Below are 22,789 nucleotides of genomic sequence, written 5' to 3'. Positions count from 1 at the left end.
CTGTTCTGTTAGNCTATCTCCTGTTTGGTAGCAGATAAGAAAGTAGATAGTTGCTGATTTGAGAGCATCATTTATGCATACCTTTACATTCTTTTCTAATGTTACTAAACTTTTAATTACCTCAGGCTGTTTTTATTAAACATATGCTAGCAATGCAAAACAGTTCTTCTACATAGTAGATGAAAATTACATATAGTGATCTTCAGCCAAGATTTTTGGTGTCATGCTTCTGATTGAATAATTAACTACAGATCATTACCTGTCCTCAGAAATTGATATAGAGATACTTAATATGGTCTTTCATTATCTCCTTCACTTCAGAAAGGTCTGGCTTCACAGTGAGACCAGTTGCTGGATACCTGTCTCCCCGAGACTTTTTAGCTGGATTAGCATATAGAGTTTTTCACTGTACTCAGTATATACGACATGGCTCAGATCCTCTCTACACGCCAGAACCGTAAGTGTCTACGTTAGCTTTAGCATTAAAAAATATGCTCACTGGATTCTTAAAAGACCCAATTGTATATGCTAAGATTGAGAAAAGGAGCCTTCCAAAAAAGGTAGAAATCTAGTTACACTGAAGTCAGTGACAAAACTTTTCACTTTGGGGCCAGAATTTAATCCAAAAGCATTTTCTTAAACTTTATACTTAAATGATTGTTGTTTATATGATGGGTCCAAAAATTCTGAGTTGTTTTTCAGTGGAAAATGGAGTTTCCCTCATTCTGCAATAAACATCTTGAAAAAGGATCTAAAATCTTAATTTCTGATGCGGGAAATAAAACAAAACAAAGGAAACCCAAATTCCTTGAAAAAAATTGCTTTCAGAATTATAATTTGGTCATCTTAAGTCCTCATATCTCTTTTGGGCCGCATTCCCCAGCAGAACTTTACTTTTTTCCCATGATACGTCACAAGCAAGTCATGAAKCACAGCTCTCTTGCCCGGAGAGGATGTTAGATATGAAGCCTSTGATACAGAACATAATGGAAATAAGAGATRTTTAACTATGACTTTCATGGGACTGCACTGAAGCTTCTCCAGAACAGAATATTTCAAGTTTTGGATTAAATATTTTGATGTTTGGGCTCTTGATGGAAAGTAGAAAAATATTTTTTGCTTTTTATTATATGYGATGCACTCTGTGTGGTAATAACAGAACAATACATGACAGTCAGGTAGTATGGAGGTATTTTCACCGAAGGCATCTGCTAATCTTATAAACAACAATACTAGTGTTTACACGGTGAATCAATCATCAGACCATTAGCATGAAATGGTAGATGTTGTTTATTCAGCTAGCACTATTTCGATGTGTTTTATTTTTGCCAAAATTTACAAAAAGGGTTTATATGTTTTATATGCATATACATGTACACACACACACACACACACATATATATACATATATATTGAGCTTCAGTCCTGTAAACATTTGGACACAAGTCTTGYTTTGATTTTGTAAACAGACTGTTGAAAATATGCAATTACGTTTTTGGATATGAAAGAATTRATGAAACTGTTAAGCTGTTTCCAACAATGCTTTAACATATTCTAGCAAGAGTCGCCAGGTGGTGCTGTTATACATGTATCTGCTTTTTTCTTCAGTGTGTGAGCAGGGTAAAGTCTTCGATAAAAGTATTGTGAGGATGTTTTTGTGATGCATGTTTCTGTGGGGAAACTGGTGGCAATCACTGAAGGAATTCACTCACTTCTGTCATCTCTATAATTGGAACTTTAATCTCAGAAATTATTAGGCAAAATTGCTAAAATSTCAAATCTTGAAAAAAGGGATTGAAAGTGTGATGTTGGACCTTTTTCTGGTCTATCTAAAGAGATCTGTAGATATTTTAGGTGAAGAAATTATACTTAGGAAGTACCAGGCTTTGCACTAATGATTTCCTCTCCAGTGGGAAGCCACTGTCTCAGTTTGCAACACCTGCTAATGCTCAGCATAGGGGTGATGACTTTATCAATGTAAATGAGGACTATATTTCCATCGATTGATAAGGGATTTWGGTACATAACACCAACAGAAACAAAGGAAGGAGTATGTTCCAGGAAACAATCAAGTGTRTTTGTTTTTGCTGATGTTGTCTGGTTTGTTGATTTGTGTATTTGTGGCCTCTATTTGTCAGGATACTGCTTATACTCAGAATTATGCAGTGTACCATAAGTGATGTTTAGTAGTAGATGCAACTTYTTTTTTAATAACTTTTTTGGTCGTGGTGTATTACAAGTCATAGTATAGTAATTGTAGTTGGATTAGAATGAATATTCTTGTTGCTTATTTGGATGGAACTTTAAAATACAAGTTATGGCCTTAACAGCTCTAAATACRACTGATAAGAGAAATTACATTGTCAGTCTCTAATAATGTTGCTCTCTTCCTACAGACCAACTTGTTCAAAAATTAAGTAAATGAAATAATGCATGCTCACTACAATGAGCTTCATAGGAAATTTTTGAAAGCCCTTTTAAATTGTGTGTGACTTTTCATAATGTATTGCATATAATAAACCTTACCAGAAATGCATAATGAAATCCTGGCTTTGTTGTAGTCAGTGGCAAAACTACCACTGACTTGAGTGGGGGCATTTCTTCATTCTCTGTAGTAGCTGCAATGTCTTGGGATCTGTTAGTTAATATATGGTGAGTTTGTTTGTTTGTTTGTTTGTTTGTTTCAGATCCTGGATCTGTGAATGCTGCATTTCAGTGATATAAACCTGATAAAAAGACTCCCATTGACTTCAGTGGGCTTTCCATCACACCCAACACCCAGACTATAGAGCTAAATACGATTAGGGAGTTCACTTTGCTTGAACTCTATCACTACTATATGCATCTGAAAACATTTCTTTGAGTTTCATTATGTTTCACTACATTCACAGGACTATATAGATTTCCTCTGTTCTATTGATTTACTCCAAGAAAAATYTTTTACTGTGAAAAGTACATTACAAAAATCTTCTTTTCTTTGAGCAATGTGTGTGAATAAATTAAAGGAACTTAATTATTTTCTGAATAAAGCTAAACAAAAGAATCAAGCCTGGTAGTTAAGCAAAGAATTACATTGTTTAGGCTATCTATAAAGGGCCAGACTGGCAGAGAAATCTAAGACTCCTGTGACAATCTCTAATGCTGGTTCCTGGTTCTGTCTGGAAGTTTTTTTTGTTGTTTGTTTACTTTCTRTTTCAAACTTGCCTCTCTATAACGTCTTTCAAATATTACTATTTATAGTTTCTGTAGAAAAATCAGTAAGCTAAAGACAGAAGAGAAATATCTTCTGCCTCCTCATACTACTCCCCCCCGCCTCGCCAAGATAGACAAATTAGTAGGACTAGCCTTTGTCTGTTTTCATTTTTGTGTGCATGGATGGAAGTGATACCAAGAGTCTGTGTCCTGGTGCCAAACTAGGAATACCCCATCTTGGCTGTATGTGTTCCTGGGAGTTACAGCTGCAGCACAAGTAGATACAGATGTAGAGATTATCCCAGATATCAATAGTAGTGATGTAGCTGCAGAAGCCTACCCGAAGTTGAGTATATTTACAGTGGGGCTGACTTCAAGTTCCTGGCTTCAYGTATCTGCTTTATGCTCATTATCTGAACTACTGATATGAAGTTACCTTAAATACATCTGTGTTGTTGCTGTCTGAATGCTTTACCTATGCCACACTGCAATCAGTGTTGATTTCTCCAGTGAAGCTGGGAAGTGGAGTTAATGCTCTGCACTAGGTGGCTTTGTGGCCCATTTCTGTGTTGGAAGGTGATGGTCAGGGGAATTGGGTTCATCTGGTGAATTCTGTTTGGGGCTGGGAGTTTTCTGGGCCTATCTATCAGACTGCAAACTCAATTTCCCAGCTGTCTTTTGTGTTGTTAGTGAGCTAAGTCTTGCAGGAGGCAATGAAAGAAATTGTTTTGAATGGAGCAGGATTAATAAAGAAGAGTCATTAACCTTTGATTATTATCCACTTGAGTGGTGCAAACCATCTCCTGAATAAAGAGGTAGATGCAGAGCAAGCCAATTTTTCACACCTGAGCTCCAGGAAGCACTAAGCTGTGGGTCCTCTGATAGGGAACTTTGATCATCTTGCTAGACTAAGCATCATTGAGCAAAGGGATGTAGAGACCATAAAAGACTTATTGCCAGCTGTTTTTGAAGAAAGGCAGAAAAGAAGAGTTCAGGCAGTTCCCATGCTCTGAAGGACCATGCAGTGATACAGGAACAAGGGAGGGAAGATCATACCTTGAGGAAGAGGGACAAGCTTTACCAGTGGAAAACACATACAAACTCTTTTCCTAATGTAACTAGAATATCCATTGTTTCTGGCCAGCTGTAAATATCAAACATGTTTCATAGATGTTGACTAAAGATACTGGTGAAGGGTGAATTTGAGTACATTGTCTATGTTGCTACAGCTGTGTCTCAAGTCAAACTCCCGAGACATGTTTGTTTCATCGTGTGACACAGAAGTCCCTGTGTACTGTGTCAGCAGCTTTGGGGAGTGCGTACATCCAGAAAATACTGCTGCATAAACACAAGAAAAACAAGATTGGGTAATTCCTTTCTACTACAGAGTRTATTAGTTATACGTGTGCTTAATTTAAGCATACCGTGCACAACTTCGGAGCTGTGCCTGTCTCACTGAGAAGTGTGAATATAATATGAGCAAATGTTGGTAAGCTTTCCTCGGTGAGGCCATCTGGGCTGAGAAGAGAGGGTTATATGTAACTATACAATACTGCAACTATACTTGATAAACTTTTGGTGAGGCAAATTAGGATTGCCAAAAATGCTAATGTTCTTTTGCCTGCAGTCAGGAATTACTGTCTTCCTAGAGACAGTTGGCACAGATTTCTTGGTGAAAAATACTGTGTGAGAATAGGAAATAGTACATTATATAGAGGATTGTTTTTCTGTTCATGRTTTATCTGAAGTGTCAGATTCTGTGTCTTTTAGAACAAAAATACTTTATAAAAGACAAATTGGATGATTCTGGGTAGACTTGATGTTTTTTCCCTGCCTTTAAAACATTTGTTTACAGCTTAAAAAACAAAAAGGAGATAGAAAGAGAGAAATGTATTTGGAAAGACAAAAGCAAAGGAAATGCAAGATCAGACTTTTTAACTTTTTACTACCAAGTCCATTATTTTCTGTGAACAAGTACAGGGAAACTTTCAGAATTGTTTGAGAGGGTTTTTTCTTTCTTTTTTTTTTTTTTTTTAGGATGATGCATGTGCACTTTTTTATAGACTTACATTTGCACTTTGTTGTGACTAATAATGCACTCACAGCTGTGGAGAATAGATAGTTTTCATTACTAAAATATCAGGCACTTCTTTCTGAAATGATCTAGGTTCTTTGCTTTTTCTGAAATCTGCTTGGTGAAAACTGGACTGCATGATGAAAGTAACTAATAATTACAGTAGGAAGTTGGGACTAAACTAGAAATGAAGCACATGGATACCTGTTAAGTATTGCCTTAAATTTCTGATATGCAGATGATGCAGATGGCAAAATGTATGGTTATGGAGCTGTATCCAAGTGCAGAGTGGGGAATAGAGAAGAGGAAGAGTGTGTATGATGGATTTTGAACTTGGTTCATGTGGAGAGAATTGCTGAAAATTGTACTTGTGAGACAGCTGACTTCCCCTTTGGGCAGTTCATTTTTCATGGACAAAGCCTGGAAGAGAGCAGTGATCAGGCCTTTCCAGTCGATCGGGAAATGATGGGAAAGTCATGGAAGAGGTGGGGTTAAGTGACATATAACCCATTTAATAGAAGCGAACCTGTGTGTTGCTATGGAATTGTAKACAAGGAAGAACAGTTGTACTGCAAAAAGACGTAAGACTTTTAAAGTATGGTCAAACCCATGTAAAATATTCTGTGTTAAATTGCTTACGGAATGTTTAGATTTATTTCCGTAATGATGATGATCTTTTTTCCATTCCTCTAGGGATACTTGCCATGAACTCTTGGGACACGTACCTCTACTTGCTGATCCAAAATTCGCTCAGTTTTCACAAGAGATAGGACTTGCTTCACTGGGAGCATCTGATGAAGATGTTCAGAAGCTGGCTACTGTGAGTCAAAAATCTTTTTTGGCATACTTTCTTTTATTCTTGTCTTCCTCTTCCGTTAATGAAGTGACATGCATTGTCTTACCAGATCTGACTTAATTTTCAGGTTGCAGATGACTGTGATGTGACAGCCACAGAGCTTTAGGAATTTCTTCATTGTTGTTAGTAAGAGAGTCTTTAGGTAGTCAGTTTAACTATTTATGTGCAGTAGCCATCCAGTTCCCTAGAGTTGTTGAGATGGATTTTGTCTACCTCAGGATGCAGAAAACAAGTAACCAAGTACTTTTGGAAGAGGAAAAAAAACTATCTTTGGTGTGTGCTCTCAGCTCTACACTGTAAACTCCTCCACAGGAGGACACTTTGGCTCTTAGCACTGCTATTTCAGTACTCACTAATCTGCTTTGCAGATGTTCACTGTATTGTAGTGTGTGCTGGATTTTGAGATGTTGCACCCTTGATCTTGCTTCTGTTGGAGGATATATAAAACAAGGCTGTGCAGCAATAAATCTAGATCTAGATCATGTACCTTAGCCAATGGTTGTGAGCTGGATTTTGTCTTTCATCAAACGAGACATAGGGGAATAAAAAGTCAGTGAGAACAGGATAAAACTGCCTATCAAATATGTTAGATGCTAACCATCTGACTGGAAATTTCTTGCCTGTTGTGTCAGGGACTCTCAGGTTCCACTGAAGGACCTGTCAAGTTGCCAGGACTCCCAGCTTCTGCCCACCTGTCAGCCCTGCTGTACTGCCGTTTCCACACAGCTCATCATCTGTCCTTTGCACCCTGACATAGATTGGTGACCTCTGATCTATACTACCTGCTCTGTTCCATTGTTTTGTTTTAACTTACAGTATGCTTCATTTTGTGTATTCTGTTAAAACTAATACTGCAAAGAATATTATATACAAGATTATATTTAAAAAGCAGTTTAATATTTAAATATTTACACTGATGAAAAATTCTGCTAGATTCATCAGAAGAATTGGGTACCAGGATACTATTCCTTTCCTACATATGAGAACTGCAGTGGTAATTTTAAGGGATGCAGATAACTTTTCCCCAGTATTSAAGGCAAATTCAAAACAAGATCCATTGGAATCATAGAATCAGTAAGGTTGGAAGGGACCTCTGGAGATCATCTAGTCCAACCTCCCTGCTCAGCAGGGTCACCTAGAGCATGTTAGACAAGGTTGCGTCCAGGCGGGCCTTGAAGATCTCCAGAGAAGGAGACTCCACAGCCTGTCTGGGCAACCTGTTCCCGTGCTCTGTCACTCTCACAGTGAAGAAATTTCCCCTCACGGTCAGGCGGAACTTCCCGTGGTTCAATTTCTGCCCATTGCCTCTTGTCCTGTCACATGGGACAACTGAAAAGAATTTGTCCCCATCCCCTTGACACCCTCCCTTCAGGTACTTGTACACATTGATAAGATCCCCCCCTCAGTCTTCTCTTCCCCAGGCTAAACAGGCCTGGCTCTCACAGCTCTCTCATAGGGCAGATACTCCAGCCCTCTGATCATCTTTGTAGCCCTAYGCTGGACTCTTTCCAGTAGCTGCATGTCTCTCTTGTACTGGGGAGTCCAGAACTGGACACAGTTCTGGTGAGTTCAGGTGAGGCCACAGATGAGGCCTCAYGAGGGCTGAGTAGAGGGGCAGGATCACCTCCCTCCACCTGCTGGCAACACTCTTCCTAATGCATCCCAGGAGACCATTTGCCTTCTTGGCCACAAAGGCACATTGCTGGCTCATGGTCAACCTGTCATCCACCAGCACTCCCAGGTCCTTCTCTGCAGAGCTGCTCTCCAGAAGGTCAGCCCTCACCTTGTCCTGCTGCAGGGGGTTATTCCTGCCTAGATGCAGGACTCTGCACTTGTCCTTGTTGAACCTCAGGAGGTTCCTCTCCGCCCAACTCTCCAGCCTGTCTAGGTCTCTCTGAATGGCAGCACAGCCCTCAGGTGTGTCAGCCACTCCTCCCAGCTTGGGATCATCAGCAAACATGCTGAGGAGGCACTCTATCCCCTCATCCAGGTCACTGATGAAGAAGTTGAAGAGGATGGGAGCCAGTACTGAGCCCTGGGGGACGCCACTAACCACAGGCCTCCAGCTAGCCTCCACACCACTGATGATGACCCTCTGAGCTCTGCCTTTCAGCCAGTTCTCAATCCACCTCACAGTCCACTCGTCTAACCCGCACTTCCTGAGCTTGTCTAGGAGGATATTATGGGAGACAGTGTCAAAAGCCTTGCTGAAGTCAAGGTACGCTGCTCACCCCTCATCTACCCAGCCAGTCATTCCATCCTAGAAGGCTATCAGGTTGATTAARCAGGATTTCCCCTTGGTGAATCCATGCTGGCTACTCCTGATCAYCTTCTTTTCCTCCATGTGTCTGGAGATGACATCCAGAATGAGCTGTTYCATCACCTTTCCAGGGATGGAGGTCAGGCTGACCGGCYTATGGTTGCCTGGGTCCTCCTTCTTGCCCTTTTTGAAGAGTGGAGTGACATTGGCTTTCTTCCTGTCCTCAGGCACCTCTTCASTTCTCCAAGACCTCTCAAAGATGATGGAGAGCGGCCTGGCCACATCATCTGCCAGCTCCATCAGTACCCATGGGTGCATCCCATCCGGGCCCATGGATTTGTGGATGTCTGGCCTGCCCAGAAGGTCTCTAATCCTGTCCTCCTCAACCAAAGGAAAGTCTTCCCTTCTCTGGACTTTCTCCCTCATGTCCAGGCTTCGGGATGCCTGAGGACTGGCCTTAGCAGTGAAGACTGAAGCAAAGGCAGCATTCAGTAATTCTGCCTTCTCTGTATTGCTTGTCATCAAGGCCCCCGCCCCATTCAGTAGTGGGCCCACATTTTCCCTAGTTCTCCTCTTGCTGCTGATGTATTTGAAGAAGCCCTTCCTGTTGTCCTTAACATCCCTTGCCAGACTTGATTCCAACTGGGCCTTAGCCTTCCTTGCAGCATCTCTGCATACTCTGACTGCATTCCTAAACTGTCATAGTATTGATGCAGTCGCTTAGCAGTGAGTTAAGAGTCCCATATGCTGAAGAATGAGTTCTTCTCTGCTCAGTACCTTTTCGTTTATTTCTTTATTTTTTTTCCATGTAGCCCTCCAGAAGAGCCCACCGATTCATTTGATAAAACAGACTTCACTTAATTACACAGGCTTGATGTCTTGCTCATGGCCACTTCCCCTCACCTGCTTCAGTATGTGTTACTTCGTTTCTAATGGCTGTTTACTAAGAGGAAACTGTTATTCCTGTGCCAGAATCATGAAAGCTGTTGTGTCTGTTTGCATATTTGCTAGGAAGGGACTTGGTAGGAAGCAGACCTACCTTGAAGGACCTGCAGCCTCCACAGAAGAATTAGCTAATAGACTATTACTGTAGGTATTTTGAGGAAAACAGTATGTCCAAGTCTTTTGCGCCGAAATATCCTTAAATGACATGAATCTCTTGCAAAGGATAATGTTGGGATTGATCTGTTTGGGAAGAGATGTTAATGTAAAGTACTGCTGAACATTATATAAATACTTTCACCACTACCACCACCATTTCACAAAAATGTCCAGTTATGACTGACTGTGTCATCTGAACGATGAACTGTTCCTGAATCACAAAGCCAAAAATAAAACAAGACAGCTGAATCACTTTCCCTTATCACACTGAGAATCTAATATCTGAGTCAAATTTGATTTCTCCTCCCATGCTGGAAATAGCTCTTTCAGGTGGAAGAGGTATTTAGAGGGTGCCTCACAATAATCCAGATGTTGTTTTGCACAGAGGCACAATGAGGGGCTAGACTCCCCTGAGGCAGGTACTTGACAAATACAGAGATGTTACTTGCCCTAAAAATTGTAGTGTCAACAAAACCAACTTGAGGGCAGGTGGAACAAATGTCTCAGCAGTGAGGCTGAGGAGGCCAAGCAATTCAATCAGTTGGGCATCAAATGGTACCTGAGTTGCTAATAACTGGCTTTTGCAGGATTCTGTTGCATTTCCACCTAGACAAAAAGCACGGAGACACAGTAAGCTGAAAAATGCCAGCCAAGAGTCTAACAAAGAAAACCAATGCAGCTTCCAGCTAGGCAACTTAAAAGTAAATATAGAAACAAATGAACTGAGAGAACATGCATATTAATGAGCTTGCGGCAGTATGCCCCGAACAAGCATCCCATTAGCATGACCTGTTTAAAAAGATAGTGACATTAACAGCTGAGCCATTACAGGGAGGACAATGGCTTTAGGAAGAGAGGAAAATGCCTCGTAGGAATTCAGACCAGAAGGGAAAGAATTATTACAGATGTTTTCCTAATCTTTTGCTTGATTCTGCTTTCAAAAGCTACAGTGTATCTGCCTCAATAGATCTGCTCTTTTTGTGCATTCAGTCCTGAGCTGCAAAGGAAACCTGCTGATGCTTTTGTCTCTATAGACTTGACAGAGTGGATGGAGAGCAAGCTGGAGCCYGGCCCCTGGGCAGACTAGATTTGTTTGCTAAGTTGCCGTTAGTCATTTGTGCACAACTCCACTGGGGGCACAGATTGCAAAGACCYTGGTGCTGGCCAGACAGGAGGGGAAAGGAGAGGTGCAGGGGGAGATGGGAGTGAAAAGGAGGAGATGAGCTCACCTCACTTTGGTGTACGAATCCAGTAGTCAGACTGTGGAGCAAGGGGAAGAAAATGTCGTCTTTTTTTCCTCCTTGACGTTGCCATTCTTTCCGTGAGAAATGGAATATTGAAAAAAGAYTGTTTTTACAGTTTTTTTGAGAGATGCTTTTCCCTTTACAATGTTTGAGGGACCTTCTCAAGAAACGGAGAAGACACAGAAAAGAAGCGACTGAGATATAAATTACTGGAACAAGACAAAATAATTACACAATCTATTTTATTGCTTGTATTATGGTACAACACAGTTATTAATTGAGGAAATAAATTGGGCTTTGATGTCTAGGGTGGTAATCATTATCATGATCATGGTGTCTTGTGCTACTCTGATTTTCTAAAAATGCTTTGAGTTTTTTTTTCCTTTTTTTTCCTTGAGTGTGCCTGTTTTTTCTACTTTCACCTAATACTAAAATAAAAATGCTTTTCTGACTACCTGTCAAACTATGAGCTGTGAGGATGACTTGACACAAGGTCCTTCAACTAATTTATGTAATATATGATTTAAACCACACTGAACAGCACAAAAGGTAAAATTTTGTCAGGAAAACTGTCCAAAAGTACCTTAGTTTATATTTCAATATCACCTTGTAATTTGTGGGCTTGAGAGCCAGAGAGCAGTGGTATTTATAGGGCTATGAGTTGATAAGTGGGATCCTGTCTCTCTTGCTCATGGCAGGAATCTGCTSCCCAGCCTCTGCTAATTTCTTTCAGAGCTGCTTAGGTTGCCCCTTCGTGAGGCATAGTATAGGATCCATATATAAAATTCAATGGGGCAAATTAGTTGTTGATGGTTCTGAAAAGAGGAGGTTAGGATAGTGTCTGGTTTGTATGCAGTTTATCACCAAATCTCTCCACGTAGGTATTTGACTGTTAGGGACTAGTTACTTGCACTAAATATTTTCAAATTATTTCATACTGAAAGGTACATTTAAGACTCTAGTTTTCCAGATGTGAAGAATTGTCACTTTTTCCTCTCTCTTGGTAATGTTTATTCTGGTATTTTAATAGTGTGGGGCAGTAGAATCAAGCAATTTCTCTTASTTTTGGTAGCCTGTATGCAGGAAACTATCATAGTCAATTGCTTCTGAATTTGGAGGAATTGTATGTTATGAGGTTTTCTAAATGCATTTCAGGTTTGTTATGAGTTTAAACGTTTTACCTTGCCTGATAATGGTTGAGGCCAGTGATATATTTCTAAAGCTGACCACGGTTTGTCTGTGTATGTATTGGAAACAAAATATTTCATAAATACATGCTGGAGAAAAAATTGTATTCAGAACCCTCTGTCTGGGAGAAGATGGTGGTAATTCATGTGAGCTTACTTGCCTTTCCTTTCTGAGGATCTACATTATCTAGTTGTATTGGTTTTATTCCAGTTCTTCTCCCCACACTGAAGAACTGGAATATGATTCAGGACAATACGCATTTTGTTYGCTAAGGAGATAACCAGGATGGTAGAAACGGGTGCACTGCAGATAGCTTGAGTTGCATCTAGTAACTTCGGGTAGATGCAACTTTCATGCTCTGACTAGACAAAGCAGAACTGTTGCAGTCTGTCGTTGTCACAAATGTTGGATTAGATTTTCCAGAAGGTTATTGATGTGCTAGGGTATAAGCATAGCTTGTGAACTGCATTACTGTCTTCCTCTGTAAATCAGTAAATGGAGCTAAGAAAAGAACTATGAAAATATTTGAAATTTCAAATATTCCCACTATGCATCTGAAAAAACAAGACTTCTTGAATGTTTCTTATTTGTACTTGTAAAGCCATAGGCAGTGCAGTAGCCACTGTGGTAAGTCTCTGATCTGCTCATCTACTGAAGATACTCTGCTGTATAAAAATAATTATTTATTGGCCAACAGATAACAGATATTACCACCCTGGAGATCTGGCATTCCCTGAGCATATTGAAGGGTAGCATTCAAATCTCTGCTCAGTCTTTATATTCTGTATACCAGTTGAGTGCCAGGAGGGAGCAAAGTGAATACCCCAAGTCCAGCAGTGACATGATGGAGCTTCTTGCAAAGGAGTTGCTTCCCACTGCACCTCTAGTTAATAAGTAATGGACCTGTGGCCTGAAGAGCTAAGAGTGGATATGATTTAAAATCTGCTTGAGTGAATTGTGACAAACTTACAGGTAACATATGAAATGACTCTGATTCAGGCTGCTTGTCACTTAWAGGAAGATGAACCAATTCCCAGTGTAAAAACTGGTTAGGACTGCACAGCTGAAATTAGATTTGATAGAAAACTATAGCCAAGCATTGTCCTACCACACAGCACAAGGCTAGAAGTACTGTGATCCATGTTCATCTGTTGAGGAGTGTAAGAATATGGTCCAGGCTATATTTGTGTTCCTAAATTTGGCAGGCAAAGCCCCTATATGTGGATATATTTAGAAATCAGCCAAAAGCAAAATATAAAAGTAATACTAGAAACAGAAGAAAGTGGTGATGAAACCACATGATTTTCTTAATCATTACCAAGTCACACAGGTCTGCTTGAGTCAGGAGATTAAAATAACACAGATCAGATGGATTAYTTTCCTTTGGTTGCTGAGGTGTTTCTGATCGCACTCATTGGTGCTCTAAGCGTGCTCTAATTTGTGCRTTTGCTCTGCATAATGTTCTAAAAGAAAATTAATAACAGATAATGRTACCCAATTTGAAAGCACTTGTTGCAGCAATCCTTTTTGATAAACCAGCTCAAGCCCATGATGTCAAGTCCATCCTACAGCRTGCAAACTCGAATAGGTGAGCAGAAAAGATGGCACATGAATCACAGAACAAGGTTAAAAGGGGAAAAATTTGTAGATTCCAGGGACCAGTATTTAATATTTTAGAATATGCAATATTTCCTTGCAGTGCATTATCATGGTCATCATGTCAGAGATGCATGGCTCAAGAGCAGAATGGTAGCAGCAATGCCTAACTAGTTCTGTTGCTCAAAAATGAGCAACTCCTGCACTATTTCAAAATAAGCTAGCACTCCATGGTTAGTACAAGGAGAATTTGAAGGCTTCTGTTGATGAGATGGGAGCAATTACTCAATATTTGCATGGGAAATGTGACAGTTTGCTGAGGCCTTTGTTCTGGATGAGAACAGTCTATTTCTAAATTTGGGTTACATATGAGCTGCTGTACAGGTCAGACCRAACAAGTACTACCTTGTTTCCAGTGGTGGTCATGAGTACCTGCTTAGGAAGCATGTAAGAACAGGGTAAGCATATCTGATTCTTTCTTAATGTGGTACTTAGTATTTACAATGTACTTAYGGATTTCTCTTCAGTGAAAGTTGTTTATCTTCAAAGACATGTAAATTTTTAGTACCTGCAGTATTCTTTGGCAAAGAGCTCCATGGCTCAACAATTCACTGTGGGAGAAGTGTTCTCCTTTTTTTTTGTTTTGAACTTGATTCCTGCTAGCTTTTTTTTGATACCCCATAGTTTTTATTTAAAGAGAGAATGAACATTTCATCTCTATACACTTTTCTGTGCCATCATGACTTTAGAAATTGGCTCGTTCCCTGCCCCCCCCTCCCCCCCCGTTATCTCATTTTTTGGTTTGAAAAGCACTAGTTTATCTGGTTGTTCCTCATACAGAAGATGCTCTGTAACTTTGATCATGCTATTTCTTCTCTGAACCTTTTCCACTTCGAATTAGAACTGGAAGAGAAAAGAATGAGAGAGAGTGTCCGAATCAGCAGGCAGGGAGTGGGGTAAACAAGCTGTTCCAACCCCAAATGTGACTTTTGATTAAGAGCAGCACTGAAGACTGCAGCCTATTTTGAGTGTGCTTGTAATAATAGTGGGAGTGTATCTCTCTTAAAGGCTAAACTCTTCTCACATTTGTATGGAAGAAGTGGGCCTGATGTTAAAGAGCTGCCACAGTTTGCTGCTTAGGGATGGGGGAAATGGGTTGTATGCAGGAGCAGCTAGGGAGAACGGTTCATCTTTATCGATAAACATTGCTGTTCAAGGATATGATTTTCTGCAGCTTCTGATCAGCAGAAGGCACAAAAGGATGATTCTGCTTCTGCACATTATGTGAGGGGAAGAGAAATAACTTAGTGGAGAAATCTTGTGTCAGTCAGTCATTAGAACAAAGGTGGGGAGCTAGACCACTGCTGTTGCGATTGACTTCTATTATTTGTAGACAGGTGATATAAAAAACTGGTTTGCAAAATATTTTTAAAGACCAACTTCCTAACTGGTTTCTTAAGGTCAGCATAGGACTTTTGCTACATCTGGAGATACTCGCACTTCTTACTATGCCACTCAAAGTTAAGAGCATGAGCAAAGGTTCATCTGTTGTTATGAGGATGCACAGTAGGACTCTCAGTGCTGCATTCTAGCAGTAGCTCAGATCAGTGACTTACTTTTTGAGGACTCTCAGGTTGCCCTTCCAGGCAAAATTTGCACTCACGAGTAACTAGAAACAATGATATCTTGGAACATGTTTATATGTTTGTGTATTTGGACCTGTGTGAAGAGGAAGGCAGATGCAAGAGGGGTTAATTTGACTTAATTGTAAGCAGGGAATGAATTAGAAATATCACCGTAGAAATAATTTRTCTCCTTTTAAATAGTATTCAGTTTATGAAAATCAAGCCCATAGTAGTTAGAAATGTTGAAAAAATTCTAATGAAAAATTACAACTAGAAACTGGAATTATTTCTATTTCTTAAGTGTTATGTTTCCAAAAGTGGTTAAGTCATAATCCAGGAAGTTATTGTACTGCATATGCAAATATGCATGCATGCATGCATGCAATATATTTTGACATACAGGTTAACGAGAACAGTGCGAGTTTCATACAGTACTAGTGGGTTAATTACATTTGTTTATTTTCAGAAGCAACTCCATTTTCATTAAGAAATAGCAGATTTTACAGTAGTAATCTTTGCTAGTAGCTCAATAGCTTGCATTCTGAATGTTTACTCTGCCACACCAGTAAGAAAAATGATCCTCAAAATATAGCCCAGGAAGAATTTGTAGAATACAGGAATTCACACAAGTAACAAGCATCTACCATTTCAGTCTTGGGTCCAGCTTAGATAAGTTGAAGAATAGGTAGAGGGAATCTGTGGAATATAGGGATTTTGGGCATATTTATTTTTTCTTTTAACTAGGAGATACACTAATGAAAGGCTTAAACATTCTCTTTTATAGGCCATGTATAGCTGTTACAAAAAAGGACTCAGGAAAAGCATCCAATGAAAAACAATTGCATGGATGTTCATAGATGCTTCAGGTAATACCTACAAAAAAGCACACAAGTTATAGAAATAAAGGTTTAAACTAAGAAAATGGGGAAGAGCAGCAGAGAAAGGTTCTGAGTATATTGATGTTGCTCTTCTTGATTCCCCTTGTGCCCTTATATATGTTGAAGGAGGGAGATAATCCTAGGTTCTGTGTAGATATGATTCATGGTGACATTGCTACACTTCTAAGTTTTGCTTTGGTTGTAGCACGTAATGTAAAACTTGCTTGTAAAGTATATGGATGTACAGCTCAGGGCTGTGGAGGTCATGCTACCAAGACTGTATTTGTATGCTACAGTACATCCAATGTTACATTAAGAAGTATTTTCAAAGTAGTATATAGCTGTCAAAGCAAACTTGCGAAGTAAATTTTATAATGCAGTGTCCTTGCTTTTTATATTATACTTGTTTACATAAATCTGTAAGATTCTGTGGCATAAAGTGGTCGTTAAGTCATTTGTGCAGCTGATGGGAGATCTTCCAGTAGCACCACACAGGTACATGGGGAAGTGAAGGAATTTGGCACATGGCAGCTCATTTGACTGATGTCTCATCGTCACGTAGGAATGAGAAAATGTCTGTGTTGTAAGTGCAGAGAGAAGGGGTTCGTGGCATCCATGCTCTCTGTGGAGCCAGAGCAGCCTGAGGAGTGCTGTGAAAAGAGAGCTTCAGGGACTACATATGGAGTAGACCACAATGAGCTCTCTTGGCAGGGTTCAACTCGGGCACAGCCCTGCCTGAATACAGCTACCTCGTTCCCTGGTTAGGATGCGTGAAGCTCCATATTCCCTTAACTCAGGAATATTTGCACCCTACAGCACTACACAGTGCATCTGTATCTGCAGCCTTGTACACCCAGTCCTCCTTTCTGGGAATGGTGGGTCCATCTTGAGAAGAATTCCGGTATATTCTGTTTTCAAGCAGAAACCAGACTAATTATGTGTAATGAGAGAAGTTCTGAAACCATATGCTCATCTTTTTCTAGTCTGCATTATTTCAGTAAGTAATTTTGTTTCCAGAAAGAACAATCATACTTCTATCTGATATGCATATGCCCCAAATCATCATTTTATGGAAGGAGTCTAAAAATTCATGTTTATGCACAGCTGAAAATATCCTAACTTAATATTCACAGCAGTGCATTAATYTGAATTGCTTTAAATATTGTCTTGTGGACTAAACATGTCACATAGGTTCAGTGTGATTCTCTCACCCAGCATGTTTCTGGGTATCTTCTTTGTATGCATAGATAAAAGTATGGAAGTGAGACAAGATATGGCTGATGTCCATAAAGAGCTAACTATGCCTAGGGCTTAATTACTTAGTGCTACAGCYTTTGAAGTGATTCTTGTGTCTGTTGTTGTCTTTGTATTAGATGGCATCAAAGTGCTGGATGGAATATACTCTCACAAATTTTTAATTGGCATATTTTTGGGTATCTGCCATTGTAAATTTGTACACACAGCTTARTTATATACTTATAGGGCCAATCCTGACACCACAGAAAGCTAAGGGGAGGTTTGCCATTGCTTTCAATGATTTTAGGTCTGTGGGCTAAATTCTGCCTTTATTTCCATATATTCAATCTCCTTAAAGTCAGTACAGTTATACACATGTAAATGAAGATAAATTTGTTGCTGCAAAATTAATGTTAATCCTTTACTTGCCAAAAACTGTTATTTGGGAATATGGGTTTCTGCAGGGAAAAGATCAGGGAAYGCACATGATTTTGCAAGCATCTCTGTCTCTCTGCCTTTCCAACCAAGCTCACATGATGCAGCATGTGACAAGTTCTATTAGCTACTTCTTAGAGCTGGCAGATCTTCTGATGCTATTATATAAAGGTTTTTTTTTGATTTGTTATGATTTTGGAAAATTAAAGCAAATGTTGCCAATTGGACCACAGCAATCTTTCCTCTAAATCTGAATGCATCGTTGAAGCCAAGAAAACTTTATGGGGAAGGGCCTTGCATCAGATAATTTTGGTTCTCTTTGGTTTGATTCCAGCTGTGACCGCAACTGTTGTTGTGCAAAGTCAACAGATCATCAAAATGATGGCTCAATTTCAGGCGTAGTCTRGGGGAAAAAAAAATCAATCTGTTCTTTAGGTTCAGACTTGGGTTAGGATTTTGGTTTTTGCATCAGAGAAATAATTAGTTTTGACAAGATAGCCTTGTTTCAATTTGTGAGTGTTAGCTTTATATTTTACATATTGTAGAAAGCTATCAGCAGACCATCACTGTAGGACTGATAAATACCATATCTACTAATATTGCTAGATAACACAGTTTTATCTCAGAGCTTTTTAAAGACGTGAGGAAAGGAGTGGGTACTCTCAGATTATCCTTTTTTTCCAATAAAAGGTATTATTATTTTAAAGCTTTTTCTGCACTACCTTGAGTCAGTAAGCCATAATGGTTACAAATATATAATTTGACTATATAGAAATGGCTAAAATTATAGTTCARTGAGACATTTTGCATTTTTAGAATGTAAAGACCTTTATAGGGTTAATTGTTCAACTTTGAAGAAAGTCCATATTTGAGGACAGATATGTTACGTTTTAGCGGGTGCTTGTTCATTAATGATCATTTCAGAGTGACTTTTGCATTTGGTAAGTCACTTCTAGATCACAGTCACTTACAAATTGCCTGAATTTTTGTCTATACAATGAGGAAGTTGCTGAGTACATATTTGTATCATTTTCAGTGTGATTACAGACCTCTGGAAGGTAACCCAGTGCTGACTCACAAGGCTAATGTGTGTGTATGATAGATTCTTTTTACATATTCTCACTGYTGAAAATCATTGAGATACAAGGAGGTGCTCAACTATGCTTCAAAAATTTTGTTTGAGGCTGTGAAAAGTATCTTCAGTTTGGATATATYTTTTTAATATTACAATTAACAGATATCTAAAATTCTCTGATCTACTTTTCTGCTTGGATCTATCCTTCAGCTTGAAATGAATACAAATTACACTCTTGTGCTGGTACCTACTATTTTTTTTTTAAGACAGGTTAAGTAAATGTGTCAAGAGCCACAAAAGGTTTTGGGAATCCTCATATGATTAAAATAGCATTAAGTTTAAATGCAGTTGAAAATAAGTCTTAACTATCCAGTTATTACATCAGTTTTCATTAAACAGATGCAAGAAGTTAATATTTTTTGATGTTCAGAAAATTAGTCTGGATGCTGTTCTTGGAATTAAATTCTCCCCTTTTTGCTTYCTAAAAATAAGTATTTAAATGGATGTGACTGCCTGTTTTTTTCTTGAGCTGGAAATGTAAAGAGCACCTTTGCCAGGTGTAGTGTAACACCATATCCTCAGTCTGTTTTTGTCCACACGGTCTCAGAGCCATTGTGAAATTTTTTCACTCCCTAAAGGCTACTCCCCTTTGTGAGGATGTGCTTTCTCCTCATTAGCAGATAAATTAGGACTTATGCTGCAGATCGTGTACTCCTGGTCTACAGGTAATTGTGGGAAACAGGACCTGGGGACTGGTCTAGGCTTTGTGGAGACATTGGCTCTGAATGTTATAGGAAGAAAAGTGTCTTAGGTTGCTCTTGTCCATTCTCTCTAGCTGTTCTAAGCAGTGCCATTCTGAACTGGGCAGCAATCCCAGGGTCAGTGACTTCCCATCATATGTTCCAAATTCTGCTCTCACTTGGGCCATGCTAACTGTTCAGTGTTTGGGTCCCTGATTTCTGCCAAAGGATTTGTAATGTCCAAATTTTAGTGTAAGTCAGGATGGTGGGAGAGTACTCTGAGGTGCCAGCCCATGCCCACATACGATCAGGAATGTTCTCGCTTTGATAAGTTTTGTTATAACAAAGTCCTCGAAGCACTAGCAGCCCAAATACTTGGGAATGGCAGCACCCTAAAGACATTCCCTACTTACAGGCTATGAATTGTGAAGGATAATGGTGGGTCGCATGAGGCAGCATAGACTGAAGAGTGTGGGCGGATAGCATGACATATGTTTACCCAGCTGCTTTTTTTTCTTGTTAGCTTGACATTCAGAGCACCCCATCTCTTGGAATCTTAGCAAACACATCAAAAGACCCAACTCTGCCTCCTGAGTTAACTGTGTGAAGGCTCTAGACAGCTGAAATTTGAAGCAATAGCTTGAAAAAGAATGAGAAAAGGTTCTCTCCAGCTACTGTAGGGAGCACTGAACGTGAATTCATGTTGCACGTTATCAAATAAATTGGAAAAGGAATGGTTCATTATTGCACGTCATTTGTTCTTAATAACTCCATATGAAATTAATAAACCTTAAAATCCCAGGTTTTAGAAGTTGTTCAAGATAAGAGTCAAATGACAAGGAAGCGCAATAGGAAGGGTAAAGAATATAGATGAGTACACATGCTGTTATGGGAGAGTAACCTTTGCTACCCTCTMTGTGACCATTTAGTTTTGAAGGTGGGGAATTGTTGCCTTGATAGAAAACAGCAGCCTGCTACATAGAAAGACTTCCTGTTTAAGTGTTGAGATTCCTGATCTTGCAACTGGACACAATTGCACAATAAGGATCTTCAAGCTTTACAACAGAGATGGAGTGAGAGGGATGAATAGACGTCATCTTTGTGCAGAGCAAACCTGATTTAAGATTATCCAGAAAGAATTCATGCGTGTCTCCAATTCTTTGGGCTCTAACTTCTTTTGGAGAGTCAGTAGCAAGAAGATCCCGGAAGAGCTCCATCTTCCTTTCTGCCCATTGCTCAGAGTGTGAGAAGGGCCTTCTTTATGTGAGAATGGACAGCAGGACACAGTCCCTCAAGAGAGAGACAGGTAGTAGTAGAAGAGACCTCCAGCTCCTATTCCAGAAGATGGATTGCATTTGCAAGATAGACAGCTGTGATACATATTGTTTTGTGTTGGATAGGCTCTCCTGTAGTAGAATTAATTCCTTATTGATAGTGCTGTTCAGTCTGTGTTGTTTTAAAGAAGCTATGGTTTCTGCTTCTTTGCAAACTCAGGATGATAATTTTGCTTTGGTTATGTTTCTGAGATTTTTCTCCAGAAACTCCTGGAAAAAAAAGAAACATACCATTTCAAAGTACTCACAAGAGGTGAAGCCCCACTGTGCTCACTGAAGTGCATGCTTTCTCTGAACACGTCAAGCCTCTGCATTAGGGGAATTTGCATGTGGTGACACTGTGTGCTGCAACTGTCAACAGAAATGTGAAGGCTGGTGTGCTTCTGTCTCATAGTGCTCTAACAAGCAGCACCACATCTACTCATGCTTCTGCTTATAAAAAGATTTTGTTCCAAACATTCACCTTTAGTGAAAGGTCTGAATGCCAAACAGTCAGATGAGGGGAARAGGGAGAACATTGTTAAGGATATTTAATTTGAAATCTCTGAAGGAAATCTAATTTYGGAAGTCAAAATACGTTTCAAAGTGATAAACTAAACAAAATACTTAAAGAAGGCAACTCTTAAACTTATTTTAAAAATAAGTTTACTTAAATTTATCTTAMAAACTGTCTTAAATAAACTTACTCTTGTTTAGAAATGTTGTTGGYTGTGAATAGGGTCACTCCCTTGCTGGAGGCAGGTGAATCATCTATAATGAAAGACTTATCCATTGAATTTTACTTCTTTTCTGCCTTTGAAGTATTCACAAGCTCACCATGAGATTTATTTGTTGTTCAAAAATCTCCCTGCATGTCTATGCAATAGGGTTCCTGCATGAATAGCTGTCAAATTGCTGGCATGGCTTGATGTTTGGGCTCCCAACACTGGGCTGTATTGGCTAGTTGCCTGGGTAACCTGTGTTGTATCTGTTTCTTGTAGAGGGTGATTCCTGATACTACTCAACAGACTGTGAATTTTGAATAATTCAGTCAAATATGAAATGCTAGTAGGTTTTTTGGTGGCTGTTGATATCTTTGAGGTTGAAAACAATGCCCAATTATTCATAAGTTTATTTTTGCCRGGTCTGAATAAGAAAGAAAGCAGAAAATCACAGATATCTTTGCGRCAATGTTTGTTTGGAATTTGAATGACTTTACAGGGGAAAGACCACATGTATTTTACTAATTCTTAGAATGAAATCATAGCAAAAGGTTTTTTAGGAGTCTTTTTGTTGTTTGTAACTATCTTGTTACAAAACAATTACAGCTGTATGGGAGATTTAATCTCTAGGTTAGTAATTTTAAAGCTAAAATATCAAAGMTCTCCTCCTCTTCTAAAATAAAAGGAATTAATCTTTTCATATTTTTGAACATGTTGCACACATCTGAGTTAGGAACAGTCCATTCAAATATTCTTGGAAAAAATCCAATAGAAAGAATTCAAAGATGTTTTTTAAGGATATTTCTTTGGCCCTGGTCTTGCAAGTATTTACATACACCAGTAATTGTATTGTCTTTATTGGAACTAATTTTATTTATTTATTCATTCATAAAGTGATTGTTCCTGCTACTGTAGTATGTCAGCTTGGGGCTGTAGTGCCATYCCACTAGTGGTTTCTGGTGAATATTCCTGTCCACATGATATGGTTGTGGTTAATCAGCTGCCCAATACCTCCTCCTCCTCCCTTCTGACAGAGAGTGCGAGTGAATCAGCTTTTGTTATGCTCAGTGTTTTCAGGACTCAGCCTCAAAATGTCTTTATAAGGTAGTTATAGAGAGCAGATGAAATCTCGTGTTATACGTCATGCTGAAAATTGCTAAGTGAACACAAATATCAGTGCCGTCAGTAAACTCTGTGAAAGGGAATGGGATGAAAACCCTTTTTTACAGACTTTTACAGACCCTTTTTGAAGTA

At 39.3% G+C, this 22,789-nt stretch overlaps 1 protein-coding gene across 1 annotated transcript in view; it reads left to right on the top strand.

Annotated features, from left to right (window-relative positions):
* The window catches only part of TPH2 (tryptophan hydroxylase 2), a 51,266-nt gene that overhangs the window by 16,618 nt on the left and 11,859 nt on the right, over positions 1-22,789 (top strand). The window contains exons 7-8 of the mRNA XM_085320571.1: positions 322-457; positions 5,960-6,086. Coding sequence (XP_085176697.1) covers positions 322-457; positions 5,960-6,086 — 263 coding nt within the window. The remainder of the gene's footprint in view (positions 1-321; positions 458-5,959; positions 6,087-22,789) is intronic.

Source organism: Rhea americana, unplaced genomic scaffold (assembly GCF_003343005.1).
Source record: "Rhea americana isolate MKP2758 unplaced genomic scaffold, rheAme1 scaffold_64, whole genome shotgun sequence".
NCBI classification, from domain to species: domain Eukaryota; kingdom Metazoa; phylum Chordata; class Aves; order Rheiformes; family Rheidae; genus Rhea; species Rhea americana.
This window is presented reverse-complemented; position numbering and strand designations above follow the sequence as displayed.